The following is a 19,451-nucleotide window of genomic DNA, read 5'->3' on the forward strand; positions in this document are numbered from 1 at the left end:
TCACCACATTCTCCACCACACCCAGTACCTTTCCCTGCAACGTCAAGAGGTGCACCTGTCTTCTCACCTCCATTCATGGCCCTAAACAGTCCTTCCAGATCCTACAGAGATTCACCTGCATGTCATCTAACCTCATCTATTATATACGTTGCTTGTGATATCGTCTCCTCTGTATTGGGAAGACCAAATGCAGACTTGGGGGCCAGTTTGCGAAGGGGGGTGGGGGTGGGGTGGGGGTGGGTGTGGAGGAGGTGCCGAGCCAACGATACTGACATCCCATGAATAAATTTTTAAAAACTACCATTGTAGGTATTTTTAATAATAGTCTTGTTCAAAATGTTGGGGATTGTTCCAATTGTAATATTTATGAAGCAGAATTGACTATAAGTAAGACAAGTTTCCAAATTCTGATATCCCTTGTTAGTCCTGCCCCACAAAAAGTGACAGTGGGTTACTGTAGCTTCTTGTGGCAATTTATTTCAGGCTGCTTCTCTTTGCATTTACATACCTACACATTCCCTCCCTGCACTTCTAATGCTGCCTTCACTATGACCAAGACAATTCCTGTCGCTTTGTTTTTTCTCAGGAGCACTCGACATTGTGTTGTTATTCTTATATAGTCTGAGGATTCCACATCTCTCACTGTGAAGCAGGTCCCCAAGTTCACCTTGGCATCCTTTTGCCCATTATGTGACAGTCTTTGAAAGTTTTCCAGTTTCAGGGTCTTCAACTTCAGACACGCCATTCCAGAAGGCAGTTATTTCTTCCCTCTGCCATGCTTCCATGTCAAGGAACTGATAACTTGATTCTTTTTGTATAGGAACTGGAAATGTGGGATAAAATATTAATCATATGGAACAGCAGCTAGTATTCAACCTAAATCATTTGGTTTAGGCAGCCCATTGAAACTTGGGTATCAGGCACCAACTGGTGGGCATCAGTTTGGAGCAGATCAAATATGGTTTGGTCTTAAGATCTTTGTAGCCTGATGTAATTAGTTCACGTATTTAAGAATGAAAAATAAAATTATTCTTGATGTCTTGAAGAGCGAGACTCTGCACACTTCAGTAGCAGAATAGTATATTCCGCTGATATTGTATAATTTTCCTATGTCTTATAAAACATGGACTCATTTGATTATAGTTGCTAGTGATGTTATGGAGCATGCAATAGTATCATAAGATGCAACTTTGTACATTATCTGGAGGTACCGAGACCTAGATCCAAAGGATAATGCCAAATTGAAAAGCTATAAAAGGTAACTAGTATTTTAAAAATTGTCTTAAATGGTTGTTGAAGCCAAGTCAATTGTGACATTTAAGAGGGGTAGTTTGAAGAAAAATGTTCAAGAATACAAGAACAGGGCAATAAAATAGGTGTTATAGCTATTTTAAAAGGGAAAAAAAGTAAGACAAAAACCCTGTTAACAGACATTATTAGATTAATTAAGTTCACCTCTCTGTTGTATGTAAAATAAGGATATAGAGTCATAGAGATGTACAGCATGGAAACAAACCCTTCGGTCCAATCTGTCCATGTCAACCAGATATCCCATCCCAATCTAGTCCCACCTGCCAGCATCCGGCCCATATCCCTTCAAACCCTTCCTATTCATATACCCATTCAAATGCCTCTTAAATGTTGCAGTTGTACCATCCTCTGGCAGCTTATTCCATACACATGCCACCCTCTGCGTGAAAAAGTTGCCCCTTAGGTCTCTCTCATATCTTTCCCCTCTCACCCTAAACCTATGCCGTCTAGTTCTGGACTCCCCAACCCCAGGGAAAAGACTTTGTCTATTTATCCTATCCATGCCACTCATAATTTTGTAAACCTCTATAAGGTCACCCCTCAGCCTCCGACACTCCAGGGAAAACAGCCCCAGCCTGTTCAGCCTCTCCCTGTAGCTCAAATCCTCCAACCCTGGCAACATCCTTGTAAATCTTTTCTGAACCCTTTCAAGTTTCACAACATCTTTCAGATAGAAAGGAGACCAGGATTGCACGCAATATTCCAACAGTGGCCTGACCAATGTCCTGTACAGCCGCAACATGACCTCCCAACTCCTGCACTCAATACTCTTGACCAATAAAGGAAAGCATACCAAACGCCTTCTTCACTATCCTATCTACCTGCGAGTCCACTTTCAAGGAGCTATGAACCTGCACTCCAAGGTCTCTTTGTTCAGCAACACTCCCGAGGACCTTACCATTAAGTGTAGAAGTTCTGCTAAGATTTGCTTTCCCAAAATGCAGCACCTGTCATTTATCATCCATCTGCCACTTCTCAGCCCATTGGCCCATCTGGTCCAGATCCTGTTGTAATCGAAAGTAATCCTCTTCGCTGTCCACTACATCTCCAATTTTGGTGTCATCTGCAAACTTACTAACTGTACCTCTTATGCTCGTATCCAAATCATTTATGTAAATGACAAAAAGTAGAGGACCCAGTGCCGATCCTTGTGGCACTCCACTGGTCACAGGCCTCCAGTCTGAAAAACAACCCTCCACCACCACCCTCTGTCTCCTACCTTTGAGCCAGTTCTGTATCCAAATGGCTAGTTCTCCCTGTATTCCGTGAGATCTAACCTTGCTGATCAGTCTCCCATGGGGAACCTTGTCGAACACCTTACTGAAGTCCATATAGATCACATCTACTGCTCTGCCCTCATCAATCTTCTTTGTTATTTCTTCAAAAAACTCAATCAAGTTTGTGAGACATGATTTCCCACGCACAAAGCCATGTTGACTATCCCGAATTAGGCCTTGTCTTTCCAAATATGTGTACATCCTGTCCCTCAGGATTCCCTCCAACAACTTGCCCACCACTGAGGTCAGGCTCACCGGTCTATAGTTCCCTGGCTTGTCTTTACCATCCTTCTTGAACAGTGGCACCACGTTTGCCAACCTCCAGTCTTCCGGCACCTCACCTGTGACTATCGATGATACAAATATCTCAGCAAGTGGCCCAGCAATCACTTCTCTAGCTTCCCACAGAGTTCTCGGGTACACCTGATCTGGTCCTGGGGATTTATCCACCTTTTAACTGTTTCAAGACGTCCAGCACTTCCTCCTCTGTAATCTGGACATTTTTCAAGATGTCACCATCTATTTCCCTACAGTCTATATCTTCCATATCCTATTCCACAGTAAATACAGATGCAAAATATTCATTTAGTATCTCCCCCATTTTCTGTGGCTCCACACAAAGGCCGCCTTGCTAATCTTTGAGGGGCCCTATTCTCTCCCTAGTTACCCTTTTGTCCTTAATATATTTGTAAAAACTCTTTGGATTCTCCTTAATTCTGTTTGCCAAACCTATCTCATGTCCCCATTTTGCCCTCCTGATTTCCCTCTTAAGTATACTCCTACTTCCTTTATACTCTTCTAAGGATTCACTTGATCTATCCTGTCTATACCTGACATATGCTTCCTCCTTTTTCTTAACCAAACCCTCAATTTCTTTAGTCATCCAGTATTCCCTATACCTACCAGCCTTCCCTTTCACCCTGACAGGACTGCACTTTCTCTGGATTCTTATTATCTCATTTCTGAAGGCTTCCTATTTTCCAGCCGTCCCTTTACCTGCGAACACCTGCCTCCAATCAGCTTTCGAAAGTTCTTGCCTAATACCATCAAAATTGGCCTTTCTCCAATTTAGAACTTCAACTTTTAGATCTGGCCTATCCTTTTCCATCACTATTTTAAAACGAATAGAATTATGGTCACTGGCCTCAAAGTGCTCCCCCACTGACACCTCAGTCACCTGTCCTGCCTTATTTCTCAAGAGTAGGTCAAGTTTTGCACCTTCTATGGTAGGTACATCCACATACAAAATCAGAAAATTCACTTAAGAAATTCCGCTCCATCTAAACCTTTAACACTATGGCAGTCCCAGTTGATGTTTGGAAAGTTAAAATCCCCTACCATAACTACCCTATTATTCTTACAGATAGTGGAACTAATACTGGCATTGTTGGCACATGAAAGAAAATGTAAGCAGTAAGCCTTTAATATTGCATATTTGAGTATTTGTTCTAATCTAAACCCCTTTCTTTCAGTTTTTGCAAGATACACTTGATGCACTTTTTAACATCATGATGGAGAATTCCGACAGCGACACATTCGACACCTTAGTATTTGATTCTTTGGTAAGTTTCATTTTTCAAGTTATTATTTCCTTATAAGTTAGATCCTGTTAAACAAATCATAAGTTCTGATTATGAATTGATTCATGTTTTAACCATGAATCTTTGAAAAATATTCTTAGTAATTGAAAAAGGTATACTTGGCTATAAATCCAGTTGTTAGCCATTTTTTTTCTTTCCTTTGTAGAGTAGTAAATGCCCATTTTATTGATGGTGGTAAATGTTGAGAATTGTTCTGACTTATGGCTTTGAGCGCAGCGCTAAACAGATTATGCTTTTATTATATCCTAAACTGCTCGTTTAAGTATCAATGTTTTTTTGAATGGAACTTATTTGATGCCCACTTCATTGGTGCTTTTGATGATACAGTATACAGTTTAAATTTAATTCTCCTGCTTTGTGCTTATCATGATTAAGTGGTACAACAAAATTGGTTGTATCACAGAAGATTTTTAAATCTTTAATTTTAAAGATGACATGTCTCATTTGAATCAATTTAAAAATTTTTGTTTGAGATGCTTTCAGAATTCATTTAAAGCAGAGATTTCTGTATAGCATTTTATATTCTTATTATTTATGTTGTGAGCTTTGTTATAACCTTGTTCTTAAATGATGGGGATTACTCAGTTGAAATAAATATTTGAGGTTTATTTAATAACTTGCTTTAAATCAGTTTTTTAACAATGACCATAGATACTGCCATGGTACAGTTTCATTGGCTGTTCTTCAGAATCTTAGCCAAATAAATAATTATTAATTTTTAAATCTGCATGTTGAATGTTGACGTGATGTTATTCTGCCCAGAGCTTGCATACAAATATAATTATTTGCTACCCTGATGTCCAGGAGAGCAAATCAATAGTAAATCAAGGTATGTCATGAAAGAATATACATGACATATGTCGCAGTTGTGCTGATACAATGGAAATACAGCACTGAAATAGGCTGTTAAACGTGTTGTGCCTGTGCTGGCTCCACAACGGACTTAGGGCCACTCCACTGACTTCTGCCATCAGTTCTGTACTTTCTACTTGATGCATTTTGCGAAATTGAGCGCATTGTACATTAGGATCTTCTTTCAGATAACATAGTTAAGGCTTTTTCTGAAAACAAATTCCCAAGGTGGAAAAAAAGTGGAATTTTGATAAATTAATCCTGTTGATTTCCTGGTTGCAGTTTATTTACAATCAGTTGCTTTCTAATTATTTCAGAAATTTTCCTAACTCTTTACTTCGATACCTACTGTTTTACTTTGAAGAAAATGCTCAAACTGGAAAAGAGAGAAGGGGGCTTGTGGGTACTATTAGGGATTTAGGGAACAGTAATGACTTCGGGTATAAGCAGAAAATAATAAAAGGGCAGCTCAGGTTATGTGAGCTGAGAGGGTTAGAACGTAAAAAAATACTTTGCGGCTTTAGTGCCTTAAATTAATATCTCCTTTATGTGGCTGAGTGTCAAAATATTGTTTGGCAGACTTCTATAAAGTTGCTATTTAAAAGTGCTATATGAGCTTTAATGCAAGTTTTTTTTTTAGTTTTGCAAGCAGCAAAATCATGTCTATCTTTGCAAGCAAAATAATGTTAAATGTAGCAAAGTTATTTTAAAATCAGTTATTTGGTTTGCAATTTCATTGCTTTATTTTTGCAATCTAATTTGCCGTCAATAGCACACCAAGCAGTAAAATACAGACTTAAGTTATAGTCTCAATGAGTGACTGCTGTTTGTTTTGAACCTTTTACCACAATACAGGTATTTATTATTGGACTAATTGCTGATAGAAAATTTCAACATTTCAACCCTGTTCTTGAAACCTATATCAAAAAGCACTTTAGCGCAACCTTGGCTTATACGTAAGTGTTTCAAGTGATGTCTGCTTTAAATTCTGCATGCAGATTAATATCTTCTGATAAGTTGGCTTTTTATGACAAAAGTTCGTGTTTTTACTGTTGTGATGTTATTACTGGAGAAGTCAGATCACAAACTGAAATCTGGCTTGATCATGTTTGTTTTGTTTTTGACTGCAGAACAGAAGTTCCTTCAAGAAAAGGAATGATGATAAAATTGAACTAACCAGTATACTTATGGCACAAACTTAAAAATGTTGAAATGCGGGGTCAACTATAATCCTACTAATCCCCAAAAAAATTTCTTTGCAGATTCCAAAACATTCTGTACAGTACCCAAAGCACCCCTTATATTAATAGTCACACCAGAGCATCCAATCCTCTAACATGTCAATAGATTTAATTTGACTGCAGCTCCTAGTATGGAAAATCTGATTGCATGTAATTTTGACTTGGACAATTATGCTCCTTTCTTTATCTGGAGACTCTACTGAGATGGGTATCCATCTAGTCTGACACTGTATTTTGATCAACAAAGTGCTTCACAAACTTAAATAAAAACAAAAATAACTGCTGATGCTGTAAATCAGAAACAAAAGCAGAAGTTGCTGGAAAAGCTCAACAGGTCTGGCAGTATCTGTGGAGAGAAATCACAATTAATGTTTCACATTGAGTGACCCTTTCTCAGAATTGAGCATTTCCAGTAATTTGTGCTTTTGTTTCTGATTTACAGTATCTGCAGCCATTTTGGCTTTGGAAAGGTAGGCCGTTGCAATGTGCAGACAGTAATATTGACATAGAAGAAAGGAAGCTATGTTCAATGAGGTTATTAGTCTTGAGAATCATGTCACCAAATAGAAGTCATGAACCAAAAACAAATTACTGGAAAAGCTCAACAGATCTGATAGTATCTGTGAAGAGGTATCACAATTAACATTTCCCATTGAGTGACCTTTTCTCAGAATCGAACTTTTTGTTTTTGGTTCTCAAATTTTTATTTCGTGACATGGCTCTTAAGAATAATAGCCTCATTGAACATAGCTTCCTTTCTTTTATGTCAATAATACTGTTTGCATATTGGAAAGGCCTAGCTTGCTTACAAATCCTAATAAGAAAATGCTATCCTGGATAGTCTAGGTCTGTTGTAATTAAAACAATCTACAATGTCATGTTAATGGTTACTGGAGTGTAGTGCGAATTGAGATTTAATTCTTTTAATTAGCAAATTCCCCAATCTTACCATTCTGTTGAATGTTTTGTGTTATAAGCAGAGAGTTTATAAGATGGGGTACTTATGGAAGTTAAGCTATTTATAAAAAACCTCTAATGATTTTGCTGCTCGTCAGATGCTGCCTGAATTGCTGCACTCTTCCAGCACCACTGATCCAGAATCTGGTTTCCAGCATCTGCAGTCATTGATTTTACCTCATAATCCTTTTATTGCTGATCTCTCAGCTTATACTTAGAGTAGAATGAATAGAATTTTAAAATTCTGTCTTTCCTGCTAGATGCTAGGAACCTAATGGCAATGAAGTCGGAAAGTTTCAAAACAGGCAGGTCTGTAGTCCAAGTCTTCCCCCATATTTTTGTTTAACTTTCAGTGCCTGACTTAGAGTACATATGGATGCCTGGAGGAATTAACAGACAGCAGCATTGGAGTACTTCTATGATCCTGTGCAGCTGATGAAATTTAAATTAGATTCATAAATCTGGAATTGAAAACTAATCTCAATAGTAGTGACCGCAAAAACTATTGATTATTTTTTAAATAATCATCAAGTTCGCTAATGTCCGTTCAGGAAGCAAATCTGCCACCTTCATTTTGTCTGGGTTACGTGTGACTCGAATTAGTAATAAAATAGTTTACTTTTAATTGCTCTCTGGAATGGCTGAGAAGCCATTCAGTTAAGTGCAAATATTGATGTACAACAAAGTTTGCTCTTGCTAGTGGCATCTATAACCCATTTACTACAATGAAATATAGTCATTTGGTTTTGTAGAACAGTCTGTTGTTAGTGTTTTTGAAGAAAATGAATTGTTTGGTTTAATTCTCTCCTGATACAAGATGTGTAAATGGTGCATTGAACTAAGTCTTAATTTTTAATCAGGAAACTTACCACAGTGCTGAAAAACTATGTGGACAATTCAGAAAAACCTAATGTGACAGATCAGCTTTATAAAGCGATGAAATCCTTAGAATATGTCTTCAAATTCATTGTTCGTTCCCGAGTACTCTTTAATCAGTAAGTATTACTTCTTAAATGATTCTATAACTAATGCACACATGAATCCATTGAAAAATGTATCTTCATATATTCTAAGGGCTGACGAAATAGATTTTATGAATTGAAAGTCTTTTACATGGGTAATTTTACCTGAGGAAACTCATAGTGGTTTCCATATTGGTGCACACATTACATGGCTTAAAAGATCATAGAATTTGGGCATAACTGGTTCACATATGAGTTAAATACACCAAGTTTTTGCCAGGAATAAGGGCACAGATCTATCTGTGGTAGATCAAGGACAGTGGGTAGCAAATCCACTTATAGAGAGTGAGTGTATGTCAGGTCTCCTGGATCTCCTATGTTCTTCCATCAAACTTTCTATCCTAATGAATCTCTACACATAGAACTCGATTCTTCAATGTGAGTATCCTTTAAGTATCATTGTTCAGGGATCAAAGAATACATTCAGATTTTCAGATGTGTTACTTTTCTTATTTTGTTAATTGAAAAATATTTTGATTGTCTTAAAAATCCTCACTGAGTTCTCCTTTGTACTATGTTATTGCAATTCATTTTTATGGATCAACACTAGTCTCACACAGAATTAAAAAGCTCTGATTGGATATTCTTAAAAGTACTTTATCTGTCATGTATAAGAATATTGCACAAGGAACAGATTATAGGACATGGGACCCCTCAAGCTGCTCAAACACCACAGTAAGATAATGACTTGTGAAGTTATCTAGTTTTGGCTACAGCTACATTCCTGTTCCTCATAATCCTTCATTCTACACATCCCACCAGTTCCCAGTTGTCAAGACCCTCAGAGAATCATCTTGTGCAAAGTGCATTTGGGTAATCTTAACCTAGCTCTTCGCGGGCAGAGGCACAAGCCATATAATCTTTCTTAATACAATGCTACTTATGAAATTTTATCATCAACCTGCTCAGAAATGCATATCACACACCTCTGGAATGGGTGGGACTTGAAGCCAGGCCATCTGGCCCAGAGATAGGAATATACCACTGTGCCACGAGCCCTTATGATATTTAAAACTTTTGTTTAGAAATTACAAGAATGGATAGTATGGGAAATAGATAAATACCCTACTGATTACTATCACTGGCTATAGCAATGAGAAGTGCTCTTGAAGACTTGATAGAGTATATAGTATATATCCAATCATTATCTTTATCAGTTTGGCAATTGATTGGTTATTTAGTTGTCTTTGAGGGGTGACTTTAGACAGGTTTATAAAATCATGAGGGCATGAAGAGGGTGAGTAGTCAAGATCCTTTCCCTGGGTTGGGAAACTCTCGTCCATCTTAGGACAAGCCAGACAGAGACACGCACGAGAATTCCTAGAAGCATGGCATTCCAACAGGAACTGTATCAACAAAATACATCGATTTGGACTTCATTTACCACCCTCTGAGAAAAAGAACAGGAAATGACATCACCACAGGAACTGACATCGCCAATCCAAGGAAACCAAAACACACACACACAAAGTGGGTCACTAACACCAGTGCTTCACCGGAGGCTATCTGATGATGTTACCAAGTATGGTGTCGAAACGTCTGAAAATGAATCTTCCAGCTCAGCAAGCAAACATAGATCCATATCGTGTAATAATAAGGAAGTTATGATGGTCCTGTGCTAAGCACTGGATATAAAGGCATCACATATATTGCAGATACAATTCATGAAAATGGTTCTAAGGTTGAGTTATTTAAGTTTGAAATTGTCCATTGTGTTCAGCGATGTGTAGGTTAGGTGCAATAGTCAGGTCAGTATAGGGTAGGGGGGAATAGGTCTAGGTGGGCTACTCTTTGGAGGGTTTGTATGGACTTGTTGGGCCAAATGGCCTATTTCCACACTGTAGGGATTCTATGATTCTTATGCAGCTACTATGTAGGAGCTGAGGCTCTTGTCCTTGGAGACGGTTGTTAAGAAATTTCTTCTTGTTCATCAACATTAGGGATAGATAGGAGAAAACATGACTGTTGGCAGTGGGATCATGAACCAGAGGATACCAATCTAATGAACAGATACTTTTATGTTGAAAGGTATTACCTGATTATGTGGCAGCTGATTCAGTTGAGGCAACATAAAGAGAATTGTATGATTATCTGAGGAGAAAAAAAATTGCAGTGCCACATGAATTGAGAAAGTGAGGTTTTGGAGAGATCTCAAATGGACCATATGGGCCAAATGGCTTCCTTTTCTGCTGAAATCATCTGTCATACTATAAAGAATCAGATTAGATTATTTTTTATTTTTTTTTATTTCTTGTTTGAGTAGCAAACAACATTTGAAATTAGATTCCTGGGATCTTACTGTTTTATGTATGTAACTTAATTTGAGGTTTGCACTTTAGAATGTTTGAGTTTGCTTATGGGAGGTTTATATATATATTTCTTTCATAGACAGGATTGTTTTCTTGTTCCTGTTCCACCTTTATATCTGTGCCAAAGTCCATCTTTGTTCTGTTTACTCAAGTTGAGGTCCAATTCCATGGAGTCCAGAATCTTATCAACGTGTGTTGTTCTATGAAGGGCAAATGACTTAGTTCATTGTACTACCCTGGCAATTACTACATATTAGACTTTAGTATAAGTTTCTGATCAAACATTGCATTTTCAAGATTCAGAATTATGAGAAATCCTGGTAACATTGCTGAATGGATTGAGTAATAAATCAACTGTTGTAACTGATGGTTTACCCACGCATGAGCCCAAATAGGGAATTGTGGTCTGCTGGTCGCGTAATAGCATACATCATATCTGAACTTGACACTCTTCTCCATTGCTAAATATACTTGCACAATTTCCAGCTGCAATATGAGAACACTGATCAGGATTGGGAGGTACAGCTTATTTTGTTTGATATTATTATTATTTTTCCAGCTTCCTACTCCTTGACTGCTTAAATTAATTGCTTCATTTCTGTTGATATTTTGGGTGAGACCAGATAAGTCAGATCTTGAAACTCTTTGAAATGACTTAGTATCAGTCCAGCTTTGTCTTTTGAGGCATTAGGGGAGCCAAAACTTTAGATTTTAATTGTAATGGATATAATTTCTGGCATGCCCCCAATGTCATCATTTCTGAACTATCTTCACCATTTTAGCTTCAGAAGTACAGTTGATGTGTAATTTATTTATTTTCATCAGAGGTAAAGATTGCCCAAAGATGTATATTGATTAAACTCTATCCATCGTATCTTTTGTGCTTCTGAGGAAAGGTAACTCAACCTGAAACATTAACTCTGATTGCTTTCCACACGTGTTGCCAGACTTGCTGACCTTTTCCAGCAGTCTCTGTTTTTATAGCTTTTGTGGCTCTGTTTTGTATTTTACCAATTATAACAAGCCTGCACTGTCATTTTCCATTTAAGACAGGCAGACATATATTTATATTTCAGAATCTGTTCATTTTTCCTCCTTTTGTTTCAATGCATTCAAATTGACATCTTATTGTTTTTCTCATTATGGTTTAATACTTGAATATTCGATATGAAGTACATCCTGCTTTGCATTTTGAATCAATCATGCACAAATATTTTCAAATTATGTTGCCATTTTGGATAAAAAATTAAGTTGCCTGTGTATATACTTATATATAATTATCATAAAGAAATACTCATGAAGGTGATGCGATGAGAGACTGTCACTGTTCAAAGAGAAATCCAGAAGTTTAATGAATTGACAGAGCACTTGCCATAAGTCATTTCCATTTGTAAATGAAAACAAAAAATGAAAAATGTTGTTATATAAATGAAATAAATCAATCGTTACCACCGTATATAAAGTCAGTTAAATCAGTTCAACTCTTTAACTTTCCCTCCTAAAGTTGCCTTATTCATTTCAAAAATCCTGAAATTCAATTCATTTCTTCATGAGCCAATTCAAATTTATACCAAGCTTTCTGGAATTCACTTTAATTCTGCTAACAATTAAGAATTAATCCAGCTATCCTCAAAGCAAAATTCTTTGGGAGTTCTTCCATTAGGACTTTTAGTAATGCAGCTTCCCATTTGTTTCTTTAAAGGCCTTATATCGGCAAATGTTTCGGGTATTTTATGGATTGCTGGCTGATATGCAACTGCCTCTGCATTGCTTTCCAAACTAACTTGGTGGCTACTTTTCGTCATGAAGATCGTCATGAAGATTTCTTCCAATTGGTTTTCCCTCGTGATCCAAATTTAGAGAGTATCCCAGCAGCATTCCATGCTTTTTTGAGTGAAGCACACGCCTAATTGATTAACATTTATTTTTCACACAACACCAGGTTATAGTCTAACAGGTTTAATTGGAAGTACACTAGCTTTCGGAGCGATGCTCCTTCATCAGGTGATTGATTAATCACCTGATGAAGGAGCGTCGCTCCAAAAGCTAGTGTACTTCCAATTAAACCTGTTGGACTATAACCTGGTATTGTGTGATTTTTAACTTTGTACACCCCAGTCCAACATCGGCATCTCCAAATCATAACATTTATTTTGTTTTGCTATCCCAACTCGATGCAAAACAATCTAAACCTAGATCAAGACTGCAACTGTCTCTGTCTATCCCCAACTCATGCTTTATGGCCATGTGACGTGCTTTGGCCTAGGTTAAACAGAAATGCAAACAAATTATTTTACCTTAAACACAGTTCTTCGATTCTTAACTCATGCAAAGCATTTTTATCTCTGATTTAGTATCACAGTGCTTTCTTTCAGAATTTCTATCTTTTAGCTTCTTTTATACAATAATGGTACATGAAAATAAAGATAACCTTTACCTTTTTTGGTGTTGCTTTCAGCAGTTTCTGATTATGTTTGTGTTTGATTATATAAAGAAAATTTATGTGCATAATTTTCAAAAACTTTATTCCGGTAATATTTATGTAACAAAAGCAGAGCATTCGAAATGCTGGACATTGACCATTCCTCCCAATTTCATATCAAATGTTTTCTAAGCAGAGAGAAATAGGACCATGTCAGTTAGAACTTGTTTTATGTTCTGCAGGTGTGTATTAAGCTGAGTATTTTTCCTTACTCTATTTTAATCTAGAACAGTGATAAGCAATTTTAATACTAAAGCAAAGCACTTCTAACTTTTAACTGTTTAATTGCATTTATGTTCCAGCTAATGGCATTTGTAGACAAAGGGGAAAGAGGAAAAGTACTTGTTGACACTTGAATTCATTTTTAATTGAACACTTGTTTATGTTTTCATACACAACTGTATGTGAGAGCAATAGGGAGAGAGATAAAGTTCTCCCTTCTGGAAGTTATCAGTTTAAACATGGACACACTACTTTTTCTTACAGGAAAGAACAATGACATACTATTCGTTTTCCGTTTATACAAAATTGCCAAGAATGATAAAGAATTCAATCTTTAAAATGTCAAGAATATTGTTGGAAGACCATATGATTCATAGAATTTTATTTGGTCACTATTATTCTTAGTGTGGCATAAACATCCTTACAGTTATGAAGTTGTCAATATTCTATTTCACTGAGTTCGACTTGCTATCATGTTACCTACACACTCCATCACTCACTCATTCACTGTGCTAGTTTTCAGTTCCCTCATTCTCTCCAAGAATGGGTTAAAAGTGTGACAATGGTCCTTAGTCTCTGAGGACTGCACATGTGCAAAGGGATATAGGTTTCTGCAGCCTGCCTATTTTCAAGGCAATATTAACTCATAAAATTCATATTTGGCAATAACTGTATTTTATGCCCCTGGCAATGACATTTCTTAGTTTGAATATAAAGAAAAACAAAAGAAGCATCTTTATGGAGGGTGCCAATATTTGTTATTTCATTATCATGTTAAAACTACATTGAATTTCAAATACACCAAATAAATCTAAACATAAAATAAGACTTTCTATATTTTCTTTTACTACTAATTATCTTTTATAAAATAGAAGGTAGATGATAAATGATCTACTTTAACTCTGCGATCAGTGAAACCCACAGTTTATGGAACAATCTATTGCAAGGTCAAGGCTGAGTTATTAGTAAAGACTTCTCTTTTTAATGCTTCATTCAATTTTCAATTCAACAATACATTATTAATTCATTATTTGCATGTTTTGGTCTTAGTGAAATAGATTATATTCTTCCCTTTTTGAATTCTGAACAGCTTTTATTTTGATAAATGCTTATATCTTCAACCTATAGTCTTTACATTCATAAGCCAAGACTACTTGATGGCATACTTCAATTTTCATTTTCTGCACATAAATAAAAGTTGTAACAAGAAATAGTATTCACTTCAGATGAACAAAAAATAGTGTACCTTATTCCAGCATATCGGTTTCATTTGTTGTAAATGCTTGGTTTCATCACCTGATGTGGCCACATCTATGTAAGACTTCACTATTGGTACTAGAAAAGAAGAGTTAGAATAGATGGCATTCTAAAATTCATTTTTATAATTCTATTTGCTTTAATAATTTGTATTTGTGCATGTAGAATATACCTAAAAAATCTATGTTAACCACTCAATGTTAATAACTAGGGAATAGATAATTGATCAAATATATTTGCTTTTTTCTTTACATACTGTAACTAACTCGTAAGATGTAGATAAAATGTTTTTATTTCAAGGTTGTATGAGGATAACGGAGAAAGTAACTTTATGGATTCCTTGAGGCAGCTCTTCAGGTCAATCAATGACATGATGAACAGTGCTTCAGATCAGACAGTAATAGTTAAGGTAAATCTTGCCTGACAATCTAAAATCATGAAGCTTCTCTGTTTAAAAATATTGCATTTGGGAGTGTCTTTAATGTTGTTTCAAAAGCTCATGCAGTGTAAACAGATGTAAAATACTCTAACTTAGTTGTTTATTTATGTGTATTATTTTCATATATTGGGTATATGTTATATATTTATGACTTTATATATTATGATCGCTTTAGAAATCCAGGTTTTTTTTTAAACAAATGAATTTGTCAGTGACCAACAGAAAGAACTGCAGGAAAAGATTCTAAGAATTTTACATTGACAAAATAAAATAAGCATCGACTAAATATTAACAGGCAATAAACACATCAATAGTAATCAAACTAAAAAAAAGGTACTTCCCATTAACTAACTTTAGTTGAAATACATAATGATACATTTTACACCATGTTCCCAACCAATACACAACTTTGAAGGTTAAATTCCAAGCTCCTCTTGATTTTTTGCCAATCGTTTTTCTCCTTGGCGTGCCAGGTAAGTCCTCCATTGTTATTTGAAGGTTGTTCAACACGGTCTTCTGAGATTCCCCAAAACAGCATGCAGCAATAAGGCTCTTGCCAACAATTTCTTGTTCCTTAGATATCTAAAATCTTGTCTCTTCGAATAAAGAGCCACTTTCCCAATAGCATCCTGCTTATGGCTATTTGTGTGCTGCCACAGCAGCAACTGTTTCTGGCGTCTTGTCTTGCTCTCTGTCTGTATGTGTTTATCCAGGCAAAAACAGCTCTACTTTTGTATCAAGGTATGAAAGCTTGTGACTTGATTCTTTTTGTCCATTATGGTTATAACTGACTATGGGTAGACTTGGTCTCATCACACCAACTCCATTTAAAACAATGTGTTTTTATGTTAAATTGTAAGGAGATGGCTTACATAGTCCTTTTATAAAATCTTGCATTTATAGCCATTTATTAAAATACACAAATTATCAATGTATGTCCAAATATGTATTTGTTTATATATTATAAAAATATACAATAATTGTGCCAAATCAACTCACTGTCAATATTGTTTCTGTTAAGAGAAGGTAGTGAAGGGCATTGAAAAGAATTGTTGAGACATCAGCACAAATCCTCTTGGTTTACATGTGAAATAAATCAAATCAATCAATTTCAAAAAGCAAGGGTGAGCAAGTAGACAAAGGTCCAGGTTCCTCAAGCAGTGGTGATGTTATGCTGCTCTCCACTGACCTTAAAAAAAAAACGCTGACTACAGATGTCAAACAGGTTAAACGCAAATCAGATTTAAAAATTATTGTAGACTGCAAACTCAGAAGTAAGGAACACTGATAGTCTTTGTCACCAATAGCAAAATAAAGATTTGACCATGTAGATGTGCTTTGAAGTAGAAGCTAGAATACCATAATTTTTTAAAAATCACATAACACCAGGTTATAGTCCACCTGTTGTGTGATTTTTAATTTTGTACATCCCAGTCCAAAACTGGCATCTCTAAATCATGACATTTTAAAAACACATGATTTTAAATATCTATGATTTTTTGATCACAATGGAGGAGTTTGACATTCAGCATTTGTAAAATGCTACTTTATCTCCAGGGAATACTGTTCATAACTGAGTTCGTAAGCATACTTGATCTTATTCAACAAAATGTAACTTTTTCAAGGGTTTATATAGCAACACTAATAATACAAAAAATTGGAAGTTCATGTCAAATCAAGTGGTTTCTAAGATTCCCTTGCAGAGACTTAACAACTTGTGAAGGAGGAGAAAATCATTGATAGTAGCTTCTGGATTCTCATTTTAACTGCACCTATGTGGGCACCAGAAGACACTGTCACTTTCACAGCTCTAAAGAAAATGAATACTGACAGTTTCATCATCAATACATCCATAAAACCTCACTGTTTTTAAATTGTCCTGGACAGTTTGTGCTTTGGAACAATAAGCAATATCGAAGTGTGTGGTGCTGGAAAAGCACTATGCCAGCATCACATTCTTTGACTCTGATCTCCCGCATATGCAGTGCTCACTTTCTCCCAGTTAAATAAGCAGTATGTTAGATGCAAGAAAACTTAAGGAACACAGGTATTTGAACCCTGAAAAATTTTTCAACCCGGCCATTATTTTTGAGTCCTGCATAGCTTTTTAATTGTTCTGGCTTGCTTGATACTAGCCATGATGTTCTGCCAATTTATTTCTGGGTTGGTGGGACTATCCTGTGAAGAGAGATTGGCATACCGGCCCTGTATTCTGTCGAGTATTGAAGAATGAGAAGTGGTCTCCTTGAAGCGTCCAAAATAGTAAAAGCGATAAAGTACCTAAAAGTAACATGTTTCTCCTGTTTGTTTGTCTTGAACCAGGGATCACAATTTAAAAATAGGAGAGATGCCATTAGGAGCAATTTAAAAAAAAAAGTTACTCAAAGGATTGTGAATCTTTGAAAATCTCTACCCCAAAGGGTTCTGGAAGTTTATTCTTAGAGTACATTTAAAGTTGACATTGATTTCTGATTACCATTGATAGAAAGGATTATGGGAATAGTGTAGGTAAAATGGATGAAGTGTTTGATCAGCCACAATTGTATAAAGTGGCTCAATCGGGCAAATGGACTACACTCCTATGAAGAAGCTAAACGACTGCGGATGCTGGAAATCAGAAACAAAAACTCAGCAAGCAGATTTGACAGCATCTGTGGAGCAAAAGCAAAGTTAATATATCGGATTGGTTTTGGACTCTTTTAAAAAAAAAATAGATTGTGTAGGTATGAAAAGATTGATGTGCATCTGCTGATGATGGAGTAGATGAGGGAGGAAGAGGAAATGATACTTGGAGATGAAGCCCAGAGAAAGAGAGAGGATAAGAGTTGAATAGATGAAAAAAAGGATAAAGGTCAGCCTAGGGGAAAATCATGAGTAGCTGATAATGGGATGGTTGTGGTAATCGCTTATGTGCTAACAGCACCCAACGTGTGGCGTTTAGGTTAAGGATATGGGAGAAGGTGCTCAGCCGTAAAGCTTATTGAATTTGATATTGAATCCTGAAGGCTGCAGGGTCCCCAACAAGATGCTGTTTTTACATCTTGCGCAGAGCTTCATTGGAACACTGCAGCAAGCATGAGACTGAGGTATTAGCCAGGAAACACGGTGGTGTGTGGAAGTGGCAGACAATAGGAAGGTTGACCATTTTTGTGCACAGAACATAGGTGTTCAGCAAAGCTGTCACCCAGTTTGCATTTCATCTCCCCAGTGTCGAGTCGACCACATTTTGAATAGTGTATTCAGCAGACAAGATTGAGTGAAGTGCCGGTAAATCATTGCTTCGCCTGGAAGGTGTTCCTGGGCCTTGGATAGTGAGATGGATGGAAGTAAATGGGCAAGTGGTACGTATTTTGTAATTGTGTGGAAAGGTGCCATGGGAACGTGGGCAGGTGTTGGGAGTGGAGTACGAGTGGATCCCTGTGGAAGGCTGGCAAGGGAGGGGAGGAGAATGTGTCTGGAGATGGTGGAAATGATGGCTAATGTTCCTTCAGATATGGATGCTGGTGGGATGGTAGATGAGGACAAGGAAGATTCTATCACAGTTATGTGAGGGAAGAGAAGTGGTGAGGACCAAAATATGGGAGATGGGTCAGACACAGCTGAGGGCCCTGTCAACCATGGTAGTTGGGAATCCTTGATTGAGGAAAAAAGTGGGTATTTCAGAGGGCCCCTTGCAGAAGCTGGCACCATTGGAACAGATGTGATGGAGATGGAGAAACTGCGAGAATGGAGTAGACTCTTTATAGGATGCACTGTGTGAGGACATATAGTCTAGTAACTGCGAGTCGGTGGGTCTTAACTACTTTTTCTCCATAGAATGCTGTCAGACACAGAACATAGAACAGTATAGCACCGCAGAGACAGTTTGGCCCTCGACGGGGTGCTGACCTTTTATTGTACGCTAAGATCAAACTAACCTACATACCCTTCATTTTATTATCATCCATATGACTGTCCAAGAATTACTTAAATGTCCTTAATGTATCTGACTCTACTACCACTGCTGGCAGTGCATTCCACATACCCATCACTCTCTATGTAAAGAACCAACCTCTGACATTTCCCCTAAACCTTCCTCCAAACCCTTTAAAATCATGCCCCGTTGTGATAGCCATTTTTGACCTGGGAAAATGTCTCTGACTAATCTCTTTATCTATGCCTTTCATGATTTTCTACACTTCTACCAAGACACGTCTCATCCTTCTTCACTCCAGTGAGAAAAGCCGTAGCTCTCCCAACCTTTCTTCATAAGACATGCTGTCCAGTCCAAGCAGCATCCTGGTAAATCTCCTCTGCACTTCTCTAAAACTTCCACATCCTTGCTGTAATGAGGGGACCAGGACTAAACACAATATTCAAAGTGTGGTCTCATCAGGGCTCTATAGAGCTGTAGCATAACTTCACGACTCTTAAACTCAGTCCCCCTGCTCATGAAAGCCAACATGCAATATGCCTTCTTAACATCTCTATCAACTTTGCAG

General features: G+C 37.0%; 1 protein-coding gene across 1 annotated transcript in view; it reads left to right on the forward strand.

The window, feature by feature from the left end:
* dock1 (dedicator of cytokinesis 1) overlaps nt 1-19,451 on the forward strand; it is a 592,086-nt gene that overhangs the window by 146,832 nt on the left and 425,803 nt on the right. The window contains exons 20-23 of the mRNA XM_087998957.1: nt 4,061-4,150; nt 5,897-5,997; nt 8,100-8,234; nt 14,832-14,940. Coding sequence (XP_087855083.1) covers nt 4,061-4,150; nt 5,897-5,997; nt 8,100-8,234; nt 14,832-14,940 — 435 coding nt within the window. The remainder of the gene's footprint in view (nt 1-4,060; nt 4,151-5,896; nt 5,998-8,099; nt 8,235-14,831; nt 14,941-19,451) is intronic.

The sequence above is a fragment of the Chiloscyllium plagiosum genome, unplaced genomic scaffold, assembly GCF_037043375.1.
Source record: "Chiloscyllium plagiosum isolate Xiang-an unplaced genomic scaffold, Cpla_swu_hap1 HiC_scaffold_22, whole genome shotgun sequence".
Classification (NCBI taxonomy): Eukaryota; Metazoa; Chordata; class Chondrichthyes; order Orectolobiformes; family Hemiscylliidae; genus Chiloscyllium; species Chiloscyllium plagiosum.